Source organism: Cucumis sativus, chromosome 3 (genome assembly GCF_000004075.3).
Source record: "Cucumis sativus cultivar 9930 chromosome 3, Cucumber_9930_V3, whole genome shotgun sequence".
In the NCBI taxonomy this organism is placed as follows: domain Eukaryota; kingdom Viridiplantae; phylum Streptophyta; class Magnoliopsida; order Cucurbitales; family Cucurbitaceae; genus Cucumis; species Cucumis sativus.
The window spans coordinates 37,666,421-37,683,750 of record NC_026657.2 but is presented as its reverse complement, the minus strand read 5'-3'; the positions used below and the strand labels follow the sequence as shown (position 1 = coordinate 37,683,750).

The 17,330-nt window shown below is 33.4% G+C and overlaps 3 protein-coding genes across 3 annotated transcripts; all 3 read right to left on the bottom strand.

The window, feature by feature from the left end:
• Positions 1-50: 50 nt before the first annotated feature.
• Positions 51-2,247, bottom strand: LOC101220650 (pentatricopeptide repeat-containing protein At1g20300, mitochondrial). Its single transcript, XM_004136437.3, has one exon. The coding sequence runs from the start codon at positions 2,116-2,118 to the stop codon at positions 514-516; it is 1,605 nt and encodes a 534-aa protein (XP_004136485.1). The 5' UTR covers positions 2,119-2,247; the 3' UTR covers positions 51-513.
• Positions 2,248-2,788: 541 nt separating this feature from the next.
• Positions 2,789-7,755, bottom strand: LOC101211964 (calcium-dependent protein kinase 29). Its single transcript, XM_031883317.1, is given in 9 exon segments — positions 2,789-3,057; positions 3,163-3,262; positions 3,356-3,483; positions 3,594-3,761; positions 4,100-4,215; positions 4,446-4,598; positions 4,971-5,114; positions 6,594-7,169; positions 7,172-7,755. Coding segments are annotated over 9 exon segments (1,590 nt in total). The 5' UTR covers positions 7,305-7,755; the 3' UTR covers positions 2,789-2,985.
• Positions 7,756-10,510: 2,755 nt separating this feature from the next.
• On the bottom strand, positions 10,511-15,738 carry LOC101212204 (probable nucleoredoxin 2). The gene is made up of 3 exons (XM_004136321.3): positions 15,126-15,738; positions 13,684-14,181; positions 10,511-11,364 (listed from the first exon to the last, which is right to left on the bottom strand). Exons 1-3 carry the CDS (start codon positions 15,237-15,239, stop codon positions 10,744-10,746), a joined length of 1,233 nt encoding a protein of 410 aa, XP_004136369.1. The 5' UTR covers positions 15,240-15,738; the 3' UTR covers positions 10,511-10,743.
• Positions 15,739-17,330: the final 1,592 nt, after the last annotated feature.

Below are 17,330 nucleotides of genomic sequence, written 5' to 3'. Positions count from 1 at the left end.
TAATGATAGATTATTTTTAGTTGGGAAATATGGAAATCATGGTAATTAGATTAAACAAAATGTACTTTTTAGATTTTACTACGTACGTCAGGCCCAAGCAGAGAACAGCATTCCCGTAAAGAAACAGAAAAAACACATACTCAATAATTAATAATCTAAGAACAAGCAATACTAAAAACAATTTAAAAGGGTAATTAATAATCCATTATAATTTGATCATACTGAATCTTCAAAATTCACCCGAACAAAAAATCATAGGCTGCAATCAAATTCTAGTAATCTCGGTACCTTGTCCTTTCTGATTCTGATTTTGCCGTAGAGATCTCTCATAGAACAGACGAGTGGCTTCCACCCAATTCCTCATTTCATGTTTAGGATCCAAAGAAATACGAGATATGCCTCTGTCTGTACATTGTTTCATATCAGCAACACCATTTCCAACTGCTATAACTTCTTATCTCGAAGCATTTGTGATTACAAATACGGATTAGAAAGTAAAAGATGCGAGTTATTCTACAGGTTCCTTGAGGCGAACCCTCTCTCAACCATCTTATCCACCAATTCCTCATGCTTCTTCAACTGTCCTGCCTTTCTTAGCTCTTCCAAAACCATCTTATACAAAGGCATGCTGGGTTTTATGCATTTCTCATCAATCATTTCCCTGAAGAACATGTAAGCATGGTTCCAATGCCCCATTCCACAATATAATGCTATCAGTTCTCGGTATGTATTAAAGTTAGGCTCAACTTCTTCCTCGTCCATCTCCTTCTTCAACTTGAAAATCATATCAGCAGATTTCGGTACGGCAAACATTCGCATCAAGATATTGTACGTCACTGTATTTGGCTTACAACCTACTTCCTTCATCCTAGCAAACATCCGATGTGCACCGTTTACATCTTGCGACTTTGCAATACACCTGAATATAGGGTTAAAAGACGATGCATTGGGGGTGCAATCATTCTTAGCCATTGAGTTGAGAACTTTTATAGCCTCTCCAAGATTGTCATCCTTGCAATGAGTTTCGATGAGGAAGTTATAAGTAATTAAGTCAGCAGCACAACGCAATCTCTTCATTTGGTTATAAACTTGCAGCACCTTCTCTGTTCTACCAGCTCTCAGATGAACTCTTATAAGATTGTTAAATGTAACTGAATTTGGATTGCAACCAGCATCGAGCATCTCAGCGAAAACATCATGGGCACGAGTAATTTGACCAGATCTACACAAGGCATCAATCACAATGCTATAAGTATAAACATTAGGGCTAATACCTGCCATCTTCATCTCTCTAAATACACTTTCAGCCTCTGAGATATCACCTGCTCGACACCATCCATGAACTAAGCTAGTGTACACAATAACATCAGGTTCGAATTTATGTTTTAGATTATCAAAAAATGATTGGGCTTCAACTGCCCTTCTCTTCTTGCACAGAATGCTGATAACATTGGAAAAAGCAATGATGTCAGCATTACAGCCATAGTCCTCCATGCGATTAAACGCATGAACTGCCTCCGCCGCCAATCCAGCTCTCACATACCGCCGCACAAGCATGGAGAAAGTTACAACAGTAATTTCTACATTTCTAGCTTTCATCAAATCAATCAAATACCAAGCTAATCCAAATTGTTTTACCTTACCGGCTAGGTCAATCATTTCGTTGTATGGCTGTGGAGAGTGCTCGAAACCCTCTCCCGCCGTCGCCCAGTTGAAGAACGCGAGGGCTGGAAGAAAAGGGATGCCATGACGGACGGCACCGGATTTCTCGATGACGTAACGAACGACGGCCGGAGAGACGGAATGGGGGGCTGAGATTTGGGATAGGTCGTTGGAAAGAGAGGAAATAGTGAAATTAGGGCATGGTGGAGTTGAATCGGGACCGGGATTTCTTCGATAGTATTCCTTGATTAGAGCGTGGAATTTTTCGGAAACCTGGATTTGCTCCGGCGAGAGGAGAGGAATTGAGGCATTTTGAGGTGAATCGGTGGCGAGGTCGTCTTGAAGGGGAGGGTCTGAAATTGAAGGAGAGGATGAGAAGGAACGGTGATTCTGAATACGGTGGGAGAGAGATGATAGAAAGGGAGGAAGATTAAGCTTCGATTTGATCAAAGCCATCAATGGAATCTTGTCCTAGATGAAGTTTTGGTCAGCTCCGGTAGCAGAGACGAAGGTTTTTGGAGGGTTTAGTTTAGTGGAATTCACACAGTTGCCACTGCCGCAGCGCTTCTTACAAAATTTCGTTAAAACTTTAAAATTTTAAACCCTTCAATTTATTTATTCCAAAAATTAGAATTTTTATTAAAAATAATTTTACCTATTTTTTTAAATAGTTTTACCTCTAACTTATTTTTTACCTTAGTTTCTAAAATAACATTATTTTAAAAAAAAATCCAAATATTTGTAATTTTCTCGTTAGGTTTCAAAATATTATTTTTTTCTCAAAATTTATATTCTTTAACATTAACTTTTTCATTAAATAATGCTTCAAATTTTATTGTTAACCTCTATTAATTAATTAAAAGTTAATTTTTTTTTTAAGGTTTGATGAGACCTTAGAAATAATTTCTATTCTTCGAAAGATTACTTTTTACGGTTGATCAACTAGTTTTTTTGTTATTCAAAAGTCAAATGTTCAAAAACGTCGAACAAAATAGGCTACTGGACAACTTACAATGATTTTATTATATTATAGAGATGAATTCTAACTTTTAAACATATGGATTAAATTAAGACTTTTTACTAACGATGGAGACCAAGTTTGTTTTATTTTTCCTTCCAGATGGACTGAAAAAGAAATAATACGGGATCGTACATTGCTAAATGGAAAACCTCTTTAGTATAAATGTACATTATTCACTTTGTATTCTATATATATATATATGTAGTTACACTTGCATTGCATCCATAAATTTCATATCTATGCACAACAAACTTAACTTTTCTTTTTTTTTTTTTTCTTTTTACAAGCTGTAATCTGTAGTTCTAGTTCACTTTTGAATCCATTGTTCCTTTTGTCATCATGTTTACAAACTCGTCGTAGTTGATTTTTCCATCCTGAAAGAGAAATTTTACGAAAAGGGTTTGAATCTTTCAAGTTGCTAATCTATCAGAGATATTGTGAGAATATTCAGCTGTCAAAATCAGAGAAAAGAATAGTACTCCATCGATATCGACATCGTTGATAATTTCATCTACTGTATCTTCATCTCCCATGTCATACTGACTCATGGCTTGTTTGAGCTCATCTCTTGTAATAAATCTGAAATTCAGCAATAAAGACAAAGTGTCAGTAGCATTTTGTAATGAATCAGTTTTCCAATGCAAGTGCTTATAAAATACTGCATTAACGAACCCGCTTCCATCCTTGTCAAAGAATTGGAAGGCCTTGTATATGTTTTCTTCTTTGTCGAGCCTATGTCGATGCATTGTTGCAGTAATAAACTCGGCATAATCAATCGTTCCATTTCTGTTGACATCAGCCTGATAAAAGTAGAGAAGTAACGTTTTCTTGTATAAGCTAAAAAGCATTGCAATCCCTTGAACATGCACAACCAGTTGGGAAAGTAAAAGAGGAAATTTTCACTTCTTACTGCATCCATTAGTTGCTTTATTTCGTGTTCGGAAAGCCTTGAACCGAGCCTGGAAAAACCTGTTTTCAGTTCATCAAATGTGATGGTACCACTTCCATCAGTATCAATGTTCGTGAACATTTGTTTCAGACCCTTCAATTCTTCTTCAGAAAGGTTTTCTGCCATTACCTACAAACAAACGTTCAGTCGATTTTCATATCAAGTGGAGTGAAATTTATCCATTCCTAAGTTGTACTCGTAATTGTCATATTTAAGTTATTTACTACTTTTACGTAGGGTTTAAAGAAGTTTGTTATACAAGTCTTCTAATCCAAGAGTGTCTCTTGTCTGTTATATGAATTATTCTCAATTATGACAAACTTTTCTCCTTCAATTCGTGGCCATAATTTGTAACTCTATGTTGATTCCCTACTGTTTATATTTTACTGCTTATCTTTATTTGTCGATTTTATAATACTAAAATGGAAGGTAAAATTTTGAGGGGAAATCTAAAGTATGTGAAATACCTTGAGAGCAAGTTGCTTAAACTTGTTCATTGCTCTGAACTGTCTCATCCTAATGAGAACAGCGCTATCAATGGGCTTGGTAGAAGCCTCACCCTCAATCTTCAACCAAGGATGTTCTGATCCATCAATGACAGAAGTAGAATGAAAAAAAGTTGATGGAAGGAAAATATTTTTATGTTATCATTATGTCCATTGAAATTAACTAAGAATAGGAATCAAATGGGTTGGGGTCCATGAATTTTAGGAATTATGGAGAATGACATTCTATCACTTTTAAGAACAGATTCAACTTGTGTGATGAACACAAACATTGAAAATGAGAAGTGGTTTTTGTAGCCTTACTTACCAAGTGCTTCGGCAGCGGTGATCCGCTTCTTTGGGTTCCTCGTCAACATTCTCCTGACAAGATCCTTGGCAGAATCGGATATGGAAGGCCATGGAGCATCTTCCATTTTTAAGCTGTCTTTCTGAACTGCTTTTAATATGTCGTCCTCAGTCTCTAACCGAATTCATTAAGAGAAAAAGTAAGACACAAAGACATCAAGGCTAGTTTTTCCAACACCAAGCAAAGCCAACTGCATGTCGTCTAATCTCAAGAGCAGAATACTGAAGTGTTCAAAGATTAGACTTCTTACCTCTGTTTTGTATTCAGAATAAACTCATTTTCGAGCATACTACAATTCATCTATGATTTCTTTTTGTTTTGTCATCAACTTTCTAACAACGATTTCAATATCTATCCTAAAAGCAGTTTTAAGAATGATGAAGGTCGTCTGTAAAGAGGATGAGAAGACTAGCACTATCTTTCAGAAATCAAATGATTATCAAACAGAGCTTAAGATAATTCAAGGTAAAGACTTAAATCACTTACTTCCCGAGAATGGGGGCTCCCCACACAAGAGAATATAGAGAATAATTCCAGCACTCCACACATCACTCTCCTTCCCATAACGTCGCTGTAAAACCTCAGGAGCAATATAGTATGCACTTCCAACTACGTCTCTGTATACTTTCCCTGAGAAATCATTTTCATTTAAATAAAAAACTGTTAAGAAACTTGAGAACTTCCCATACTCATCAACCTAAAGACAATCCTAATATGATTAATGGAAAAAAAGATGTTAAATCTTATTTTAGTCCAAAGAACATTACATACAATAATAAAATTCTTGTGTGATATCTCTTGAATGTGGATTATCATGCCTTTTCTTCAGTAATAATTTTTTAAGTTAGGACAACATATGAGGTAAAATAATTTGAATACCTTTGGTTTGGGAATAATCTTAATGGATTGATTTATGTTTAAGTTTTGGTCAAACTTTGGGTTAAAAGATGTATAGAAAATTTTAGGAATTTTTTATTTAATTTTTTGTTGTTGTGCACCTTACTATTTCTTAAAACTCAAAAAAGAAAAAAAAAACGAAAAATAACTCTATATATCATATAATCCTAACTAAAGATATAGGAAAAATAACTCTAACCTTGACTAGAATATTGATGGGAGCATTTTATGAAAGTTTAGGAATAAAAAATAAAACATTTAAGGCTGTATTTTGCAACTATTTGATTTTTAATTTTAAAAATTAAGCCTACACACACCTTTTTTTTTTTTACTTCTAAATTTCTCAATCCCTATCTACTATTTATAATCATTTCAAAAATCAAACCATTTTGAAACTTTTGAAAAAAAAAAAGAAAAAAATGTGCATTTTAAATTGAGTTATTTTCAAAATAGCTAAATATTTACAAAATATATCAAAGTTTAAGAGTTTATCACCGTCAATCAAACATAGATTTTGGAATTTTGTTATATTTTATAAATATTTTTACTAATTTTATCATCTATAATAATCTCTTTTAAAAAATATGTTTCTATTTTTTTAATATGACAACAAATTAAGAGAAATTGTAAAAAAGAAAAAAATTATTTGCATGCAAAATCAATTTCAATGCCTTTCTTCTTTTAGCAGCTCTTTTCTATCTAATGTAAATAATTTGTTTTTCATTTCTATTTTTGAAATGCCCTGCAAATGAATATACTTAATTTTTAAAATTTAAAAAGAAAAACTCAAATGGATACCAAGTGATTCCTAAAAACGTAAATAACTCGATTAAAAAACATAAATAATATTATCTTATGTCTTAAATCACTAATTCAGGTCTTAAATCATTAATAAATTTAAATTCAAAACCACCCTACTATTCCAAAAATAATTCTTAAATCACCTCCTTTATATCATCTCAAATCACAAATGGATTAAAAAAAAAATCTTAATCGGCTAATAAACACCATTATTAGAAGAAATTAGAGAATTTAAGTAAATTAAGTGGTTGACTTGGTCAACAGTGATTTTCAACGTACCCCTTACGCATACACACATTCCGATAACGCTATGTTTAAGAGCTCTCGCTTTAAGTTCATACTTAAAACATACACACTACTTCAAAACAATTTCAGCTGACAATCGATTGAGAAAAGAAATTGTTGACTAACCTTCTTCAATGAAAACAGAGAGTCCAAAATCAGTAGCCTTAATTGGCGAATCCTCTTCTTCACTAACCATCAGGAAATTCTCAGGCTTTAAATCTCTATGCATAACCCCCATAAAATGACAAGCATGAACCACATTCAAAATCTGCTTACAAATCGACGCCGCTTCTTTTTCCGAGTAACTCTTCTTCTTAATAATCCGATCAAAAAGCTCTCCACCAGAACAAAGCTCCATAACCAGATGCAAGTTCCTCTTATCTTCGTAAGCCCCTTTAAACTCCACAATATTGGGTTGCCCAGTCAAATGTTGCAAAATCAAAATCTCCCTTCTAACTTCTTCAATATCCTTCGCATTCGTTATTTTTCTCCTGGAAATCGTCTTGCAAGCGTATTTACGACCCGTGGTTTTCTCAGTACAGAGATATGTAATCCCAAACTGACCTCGACCCAGTTCCCTGTCGAGTTCGTAGAGCGTGGTTATGTTGATGTAAGGACGGCCGGTGATTGGACCGATCTGCGACGGCGGAACGGACTTGTAAGAAGGAATCTGTTGCGGTTTCGGCGTTGGGGGTGGGGGTCGGGGTCGGGTAGGGGTAGGTTTAGGTTTGGTGGGTTTTGAGATTGAGGTTTGATTTGGGGATTATTTAGGGTGTCAGAGTCATTGGAGAAGGAATCGATTGGAATGTCGCGGGTTCTGGTGAAGCAGAGACCCATGGAGAAACCCTTTTGGTTGTTGTTGTTGTCGTCGTTGTCGTTGTTGTTACGATCAAATGGGGTTTTAAGAAAAGAGATTCGAAGGGAATGGAGGAAGAAGATGATTGTAAAGCTTTTTGGTTGTTGTTGTTGTTACTTTATTCTGTGCTTTGCTTTGGGATATGGGTTGGTGTTCAGCATCATTCTCTTCCACTTTTTTGTTGTTTTGCCGAAAACAGAGAAATGACTTATTACGAAATTACAGAGAAAGAGAAGAAGAAGAGGAAGAAGAATCGATTTGGGATTTGTTTCGAAGAATTAAAACCAAATTTCAGGATAGTTTCTCTCAAAGGTGGTGATAGTGTTGTTTTAAGTGTTTATATGCTTCCTCTGCTTCAACTTTCGCTCCAAGTTTCCCAATTTCAACCCAACGAGCATGCCTTTTTCTTTTTATCTTCCATAATACCTTATGATTTAAGATAATTAAGTTTAATTGATCCCACAGCTTTTTTTTTTTCTTCATGTATTTATAAAAATTTGAATTAATAAATTTAAATAATTTATCCTTATTTGATATTTTTTAAACATTTGTGAATATTTCTTTACAAAATGATAAAGTTCAAAAGCATTTTCACACTTTAGCCTAAAAAATAATAAGATTCTCTACTCTCTTTTCGGATAAATTTTCTATACTAGTATGAAAAGAAAACACATACAATTGTCATACGTCCACACGCTTTCAAAAAGTTTATGTTTTATGAAAATTTTGTATATAAATTTCAAATCCAAAAGGTTATACCACAAGTTTAGTATATGAACCTTTATACTCGTGATTATAAGACGTACAACTTTCACTTTCGTGTTTACTTTTTTAACCTCTAGATTTTAAATCTAGTTTTCATTTGGTTCATAGATTTCAAAATGATATATATTTTATTATTTACATTTTTTATTTGGTTTCAATTTAATTTTTAAGTTTTAAAAGGATACAATTTTATCTATAATCATATTTTTCAACTTGTCATTTTTAACTTCAATTTTTTTAAATACTCTTTTTCTTTTTGTGAATGAGGTCAATATATATTTAAATAAATATGAAGTGGAGTTTTAAATTTAATTTCAATAGTGATTAAAAATAATGAAATGTGGTTCGTTATCATAATTGTTTAAATTGTTTCAAAATAATTAACATTCACTAAAGAGAAAAATTAGCCTTGGAAGTTAAAAATGTAAGTTGTAATCAAGACCATGTTTGGAAACAAAATTAAAATATCAAAGGTAAAATTTGTAAATGTATAATATTTTGAAGTCTATTGACCAAATAAAAACTAAATCTAAAATTTAAGAACGAAAATTATTTTTTTATTTTCAAATTATGTTTGTTCATCGAGATAGAGTGACTCTCAATTTGTTTTTTCAAATACTATTTACTTTTAAGAGATAATAATGAATGTCTTATCTATTTAATTGGTTTGAATATACGACACTCTTAATACAATTAGGTCGCATTTACCAAATCGTGATGAAAATTAGTGTAATCGAAATGAGGTTTCATTGATCGATGAATTATAAAAGGTCTTAATTGTAAACAAATTAGATTGTGTTTATCACTTTTACTTAAAACTATAAATCTATCATATTTTATTGTTATCGTTACCACTAACATTACTATTTGTCTATAACAATAAACATGGTAAATTCATTATTTTCATATTGTTAGAGTAGTTACAATATCAACGATAACTACTAAAAGAAGCTAAGTAATTTACACGGTTGGCTTGGTTATTGTAGTCGATATGGGTTATAGCAAACTACTTTACCTAGGTTATAAATTTGATATGTGTAAAAAAACATAAGCATTGTAACAAAGGAAAAGAAGGAATGAGTAAGATATAGTAAAGATAATAATTAGTGATCAAGAATTCAAAAAAAATTGTAATAACGTAATTAATGATATGTTATAATAATTAAAAACACAAACTATTATAACTAGAGTCATACATGACTAATAAACTATAATAACGTACTCCACCAACTTCGAGTGGGAGGTCCAAACACGCTCTTTACGAGTAATATCAAATGACATAAATTAAACGAAATATTAGACATGAAAAGAAATAACTTAACGTATAAGAAATAGCATGTCATTTGGTAGCAATTGATCACAAACATATAGTTTGTAATAGACACTTAAATTTTGCCTCAAAAAAGAGAAAAAGTAAAGGTGAAAGTTTAATACTACTTTAGTTTTGTTAATTTGAAAAGGGAAAAGAAAATGACAATGAAACGTAACCAACTCGTTGATAAAAAGGTGATGTCTAAGCATCTTTGATCTTAAACTAGTTTGCTTTATTAATTAAATGTACGAAAGAGAAATGGTAAAGTATCATTGTGACTATTAGACAATATGTAGATTTTAAATTAACATACAACTAATATTGCATGTAGAGTACATCACTGATGTACTGAAGAAGTATAACCCGAAAGAAGAATGTTAGTGTTTCGAGGACGAGGTTAGAGTCAATCAGTCAAGTTAGAGATTAGCTACTATCTAAATCATTAATAAACATCGATATATTTCAAAACGCTTATAATATATATCCCGCTTATAATATATATCTAAATTTCAGATTCTATTAGTAATAAACATAAATATATCAAAATTTCAAATTTTATCAATAATAAACATTGATAGACACTTCTAACAATACTCATCTTATCTTCAAACGTTTAAACTGATATACACCTTACTGACTTTTTACATTTTGTTATCAAATCACACAAAACTTTTTTTCAAAAAAAGAACTTTAAATCTAAACTTATTGTCTAATAAATATTAAAACTACGTTTAAAGAGTGTAGAGTCACCAACATCAAACAAACTATAAGATCCACTATTTAACATTTTCTACACCACTTTTTTCTTTCTTTTTGGAAAACTTCTACACATCCTTTATTTATTAGTTGTAGTTAACATTTGGAAGATATAAAATTCACCCAATTACACGTTACACTATACTTTTTTTGGTAGCGTACTCACCACTTTGACCCCAATTTATATATCACAAAACTTTTTTGCTTCGGCTTTCCATAAGCCTGTAGACTTTCAATAGATTGTGAGAAAGCCGAAAAACGGTCCATGTCGAGAAGAACTCGAGATACCCGGTCCTAAAAGACTACAACTTGCTAAAAGAGCCTTCAAGTTTCAAAGAATCAAACACATACATGTCAACTCATAACTCTTAAGAGCATGGCTTGTTGGGACTTATATACTGGTGAAGACATTATGACCCATCCATAATCATTTGAAAATGAAATTAGCAAATCCTTGGCTAGAATAATTTACAGATCAAATTGTTCTCAAGCTGCAGAAGATTGTGTGTACTTGGACAGAGGTATAAATTAGAAGGAAAGAAAGTTAATAAAATAACCAAGCAATTATAGCTCAATCCACATCACCTTTAATTGATGGGAGAGTTGCGGTTATTCATCTCGACACACTTTGGATGCACCTCGAATCCACATTCAAGGCACTGATACGCCCATCCCGAACCCTGCTCATTACACTCACAGCAAATGAAAGGTCCTCCCCCATTTCCTTCCGACACCAAATTCAGCTCATGTCGATGCCCGACATGGCGCACCGACGTGGGAAGCTTTTTTGCCTCTTCCCCCATTTCTTTTACCAACTCTTCCAATCTTGCTTCCGTGAACGGATAAGCGTTTTCTCTGTACAAGTTTATTAAATTTCTACCTTGTTTGGTGATTGTTTTGCCATTTGGAGCTAAGATTATCAAACAAGGGATGCCTTGCACGTCAAAATGTTTCGCAAGTTCTTTAATCATTGGGTCTCCATATGGCAATCCTAGCCACGGCATCGAACCAAAATAAGAATGGAACGAATCTTCGTCTCGATCACTTGACACGAAAACAATCTCAAAATCTTCATCTTCTTTCATCTCTACCATTCGCTTTATCTTGCTGTACACTGAAATCAGCTTTGGCGTGAACATACCCGGAAGACACCATTTCGCCGAGAAGTAGAGCCCAACAGTCTTACCTACCAATGAAACAACAGGCACCTGCACAATCAACATCCAATTAAAGGTATGCAATTGAACCATAGTATCAAATGTCCAAAACCACAAAAACTCCATATCCCATCACGTTCATGTCTTCTAAACAATACCAGTATTTTGGCTCGAGTTCAATGCGCAATATTTCCAAAGTCATGATCCATCTACAAGCTACAATGAAAAGAATTGTCTACAAAATATTTACAATGACCGGCCGAAGTAAGAGGCAATCTGATGATCACAACATATTCTTTTTACTTAAATACATAAAGTTTGTGTATCAAATCTAATATCTAATCTCAACAACCAAACCCATTTGATAACCGTTTAAGCTCCCTTTTATGACCATTTAGCTTTTTGTATTTAAAAAATTGTGCTTGTATCACACAATTTTTTTCATGATTTTCATATTTTCTATGTATATATATATGAACTCATAGCCAAATTCCTATATATAAAAAACCAAAACAAAAAATAAAAACAAAACTAGATATTTAAAATTTTCACAACTCAGCTCGGATCGTGAAAATACTAAAACGTAAACAGAAAAACATACGAATCAATAGATGGGAACAATCAACCATACAAATTAAATCAATAGATGGATACAGTGTTCGTAGACTAATATAACCATTAAACCACCAATTCACTCAAAAGCTTAAGCTGGTGTTTAAAGACAAATTTAAATTTATATTACCAAACAATAACTACTAAACGGAACCTGTTATTGAAATGTATACTTGTATACTCTCAATGGTTTTCACCAATCTTAAACAAACACTTAAACTTCTAAGGCATCGTTTGATGTAACTATTTCGTTTTCTGTTAACTATTTTCGAAAATTAAGCTAATCTTCTCGCCGTTTCGTACAACTCTTTGCATCTTTCATAAGTATAATGGTTGAACTTAATTTAAAAACAATAACGTTGAATTCATTCAACCGAGGAGACAGACAATGAAGCACAACTTTTTCCATTATATAAAAAAACTCTAAAGTATTGCTGCGTTCATTACTCAAAGAGATGAATGGAAAGTGTAAACAACTTTCTCACCCCTTCACAACAATACATATCCCAAAACTCAACAGAATGACTGAAAAGCAACAGTGTTAGAGTACTCCACTTAAAACCTGTGTAAGAACAACTCAACTGAGAAAGACATGACAGACTAAAGGAAGATCGATTGCAAGATATCGAATCTTCAACCGAATAGTAAAAGCAGTCAACTGAAGAAAGGATTCCCATCAATCACAAGATAAATAGCAAGCAAGAAAGAGAGAGGAATATAACAGTAGAAGGAAGGATAATGTTTTAACTTACAGCAGGAATTGGCAGAGTATCGGGGTCCATCGAACATCAAAGAGACCGACATCAATAAACATCAATTGGTCCAAAGTTATCAAAGGTATGGGATCCACATGTACTATCCTCAAACATATCCATAGAACATTGATGACAAAATGCGAGTGGCTATGGCTTAACAATTTTGTAGAGGGAAAAAAGATCTCCGGATAGCATTGAAATTTTTTCCCTATTTTTAATTTCAGGCCTCCTTTAGTTTCACTTCCCTTTGTCCATTCTCATCATTTTTTCATTTTTCTAGAAAAAGTGAAAAAAGTTTACCCATCTTTTCCTCTTCCATGTTTGTTTCACTTTCAATTCTTCAAGGAAAAATCTTACCATTTCCATGACTTAATCCATCAATTTTTTCACTGTTGATGTTCTATCAAGCAAAAGGAAAATTACTATAATATATACCACTTGCATTTTTTAAACTGATTTGGATGAAAATTAGTTTTGTCATATCCAAAATATTTTTTTTAAATTACACATCTAATCATTTGAAATCAGTTTTGATAAAGTTTCAAACTAAAAAAAACTGAAATCGTAAAATCACGCTCAAACGTGACCCATAGCCACTTAACTACTCTTATCGTCCTCGTTCGAGACTATAAAAGTGACAACCACGTCGTAACAACTATTCAAAATATACTATTTCAAAAGTACATAGCGAAACTACACCGTAACACCTATTCTTGCATCCCCACATCACACACACAAAAAGAAAATGAATAAAATATTGAAAGAAACACACATTTAAAGAATTTTCCACGTGACAAACTATAATAAAACAATTTCAATGGAGTAGAGCATGGGATGTACCTAACTATTTTCGAAAAGACAACCACATTATGACAACTGCAACATAACATAAGCATTCACATTGGAATAGCGATTTAAAATATACATACGTTCCAGAGATTATAAAACTCACAATCACGTAGTAACATGTATACAAATAAGTTTAGGGATAATTCAAACTGACCTGTTTAGGGAAAGAATGAGCGAAGAGATAATCTCTGTAGTTATTTGTTAACAAAGTGACCAAAGTCTGATTTTCTTCCTTTTCTCTATCCTCTTCCTTCAACTGCTCCAATCTCTCCTGTGTAAATGGGAATGCATCCACTCCATAACGGTACACAACCTCCACACCTTCATGCAACGTCGCCGTTTCATCCTTACTTTCACGCGGCTGCAATATAATCAAACACGGAATCCCTTCAATCCCGAACTTCCTGTTCAAAGCAATTTTAGTTTCCAAATCGGAGAATGGAATGGCCGGCCACGGCATACTCGCACGATACTCATTGAAGGCGTCGGAATCCTCATCGGAGGATACATAAACCACTTCAAAATTCGATCCATTATCTTGAAGCTTCTCGTAAGTTCGGACAAGAATCTGGTTGAAGTTCCGACACGGTGGGTACCAGTTGGCAGAGAAGTAAAGGCCCAAAACCTTGCCGTCGAGATTGGATACTTTAACCTGCCGGAATTAAAAGTAGAATCAAAATCTCCGCCGGAAAAAGGGAATCGTATTGGGAAGGTGTTAATTTGTGTGAAAGCGATGTGGTAGCGGAAGATTATTATTATTATTCCACGTAAACCCCACCACGTAAGCAAAATTTTCATAAATTATTTTTGTTTTCATGTAATAAAATCACTATTATTCTCGGCCCTCTAGAATAATTTCTCAATTTAATTACTACATCTTGAATTTTTTCTTTTTTGTGGATGTTTAATGGAACGACAATTGTCCTTTCAAATTGAGTGTCACAAAAAGGAAGCATCAAATTCCCTCTCGCTCCCTTCAAACAAAATTTGTACAACCAATTTGCCACGTGCTGCTCGTGCCAAATGAACACTCAATAATGCCCAAACAATCATAAACGTCTATCCCAGTATTCCATTCATACATCGTCTTCTTCTTTGTTATCAAAGCATAAACTTCAAACAAATATGTCTAAGATTAACATTGGATCCACAAACAATGAATCCAACAACTAAGGAAATCAAAATATAACTCTTTAGGTGTGTGTTATGGTATGATTTTATGTATGTTTTTTCATACTTGTTTACTCAAAAAAGTCCTTGAGCAAATACTAAACCAAATCCAGTCGCGTTTTAGGTTTCACAAAACCAGATCGAATCTAACCTTCAGGTTGGTAGTGTAATTAATATGAACTATCACACAGTTTTTTTTTTTCTTGGATTTACTACCATGAAAATTATCAACTCCCAACTATCATTTATACTCATGTCGTCACTACTCTTCAACCCAAAAACGGTACGGAGAAGTTGATTTCTTCTCTCATCGTTCTATTTTGCTTCCATTTCTTTTAAGTAACTCTAAACTTTTTGTTTGCTGAACCATTCCTGCTTAAATATTGTGTCTTTATGGTAAGCAAAATATTTAAAAACAAATGGTACCTGAGCTCCGGTGGGTGAGAGAAGATAATCGCGACCTCCAGAAGCCAAAAGAGAGGAAAATCTGGAAGATCTACAAGAACCACTGTTCGTGAGAGCTTGGTTTTCATCCTTCATTTCCGAACAGTAATAAAACCAAGCAGCTTAATTAATTATTCTTCTTTAAATTCCGGCCACCACCACCACCACGAGCGCCAGCGCCGCCGCCACCAAGGTTGTGCCTGCAGCAACTTGACCACTCCATTCTTTATATTCCATTTCTCAACAACCATTTCTTCTCCACATCATTGCCCCCCTTCGCTACTCCACATCAAGCATCAACTTTCGAACACGTAGCACTGACGAGATCCCCATCCTCTACTCCTCCTGTAAAATACGTCCCAAAATCCTGCAGCGTTGGTGAAGATGAAGCCACCACGTGGAGGAAAGAGGGAAAGTGTAGGGATACAGAATGGGGGTGCAATGGAGAATTATGGTAGAGAAAACAGAGGAATATGGCTTTTGTGTTAATGTGGGAAATGGGTGAGGTCCGTGTAGTCATTAAAGACTTGGAATTGATGTGTTGTTAGTGAATGGAAAAACAAAAAATAAGGAGACACCTGTCCCCTCTTCTTTCTCTCCCTATCTTTTTAATTTTCTTTTTTGTGAAGAAAATGTTTGGGATTTATATACGTACGAGGTGAGGTGTGGTGGTGGATGACGGAATATCAGATCTCGAACATCATCTTTCATCCAATGATCCATATCTCTCCATTTGGCTTTATCTTATACACTCTATTCCCTTTTAGGGCTGTCTTCGACTTCCTACTTCAAGAAGAAACTATTTTTATTTTACTACCATTTTCATTTTCTTTATTTTTAATCAATCTCAATAAGTTCAAATTCCCTTCTTTTCTCTCTGCTACTAAATATTTTTGTCTAATTCTTTTTTCCAAAATAAGATATTAAAAAATATCCTTCAAATATGTAGAATGATATATTTATAGACTATAAGAGTACACTGTAGTTGTCTATTGAATATTAGGTTTCATTTTTAACGAATATTGTCACACCTCATATATAATTACAATACTTTGACCAAATATACGTTGTTTAACCATTTCCAAAACACTTTGAATCACCTCGTCGCAAATCCTTCGACATTTTTCTCTACTTGGCCTAAACGCTTGATCCTAGAAGATAAATTTTTAAAACGTAAGTCCAAAATACTTAGTAGGTTTTATGAAAACCTTTTGTAATACCTTTTCATAATCATTTCGCAAAAATAATATCAAATCATTTAAACATACCGACAAATCATTTCATTTCGCATAAACATTTCTTTAAGCTTAACAAATCATTTCATTTAGTCAAGGATCCTGAATCGTTTTCTACGTTTTGTCTCATTACCTCACATTTAGACTACTATATCAACAACATCTGATAACGACATATAGATTCGTCCTTGTTGCTCAGACCGTTAAACTTTATATGCTCCTTTCAACGCATAAGTCAACTTCTTATCACCATGTAGCTCATACACCCCATGGTGGCCTTGACTCTTTATGTGCACATAAAAGTTAGCATCATTTCAAAGAAACAATTAAAAATCATTTTATAGTATTGAAATCATAATCATCAAACCACGCTTTAACATTGTAAATCATGCTTTGAAACATAACATTTCATAGAAATCTGTTTGAAACATTCTCATTTGAATTCTTCTTTCAAATTAGTAAGGAAAAATCATAAAAAAGTTTTTAACATACATTCATTTGAGAGAAAAGCACTCACAAAACTTTACTAAATAAATCATTCTTCTTTTTCTCGCAAGCCTCTTCTCGCGTGGCTAAAGCAGCAACACTCAACATTTCAACAAAATTCCCATCATCCCCTCCTTAGCTAATCAAATCCTCTTATTTATAGAGTTCTTAAACTAACTTAGTCATGCATAAACTATTCTTAGTTTGTCATCTCCTACTTAAAACTTTACACGTATAAATTTAATATTCAACATAGTCATGCTTAAATCTTTAATCTTACCTGTTAACCCCTGTTAAATCAAATTTGACATTTTATTTGTCAAACTTTGCTTCTCGCCTAACCCAAACCGCGAATAACTTCAACCACTTAACATTTCTCGTGAATAATTTTATCATGTTGTTATATTTTTACTATAAGAAACCTTCCACGCGAACCAACCAACTTTTACCAGTATATACCTATTAT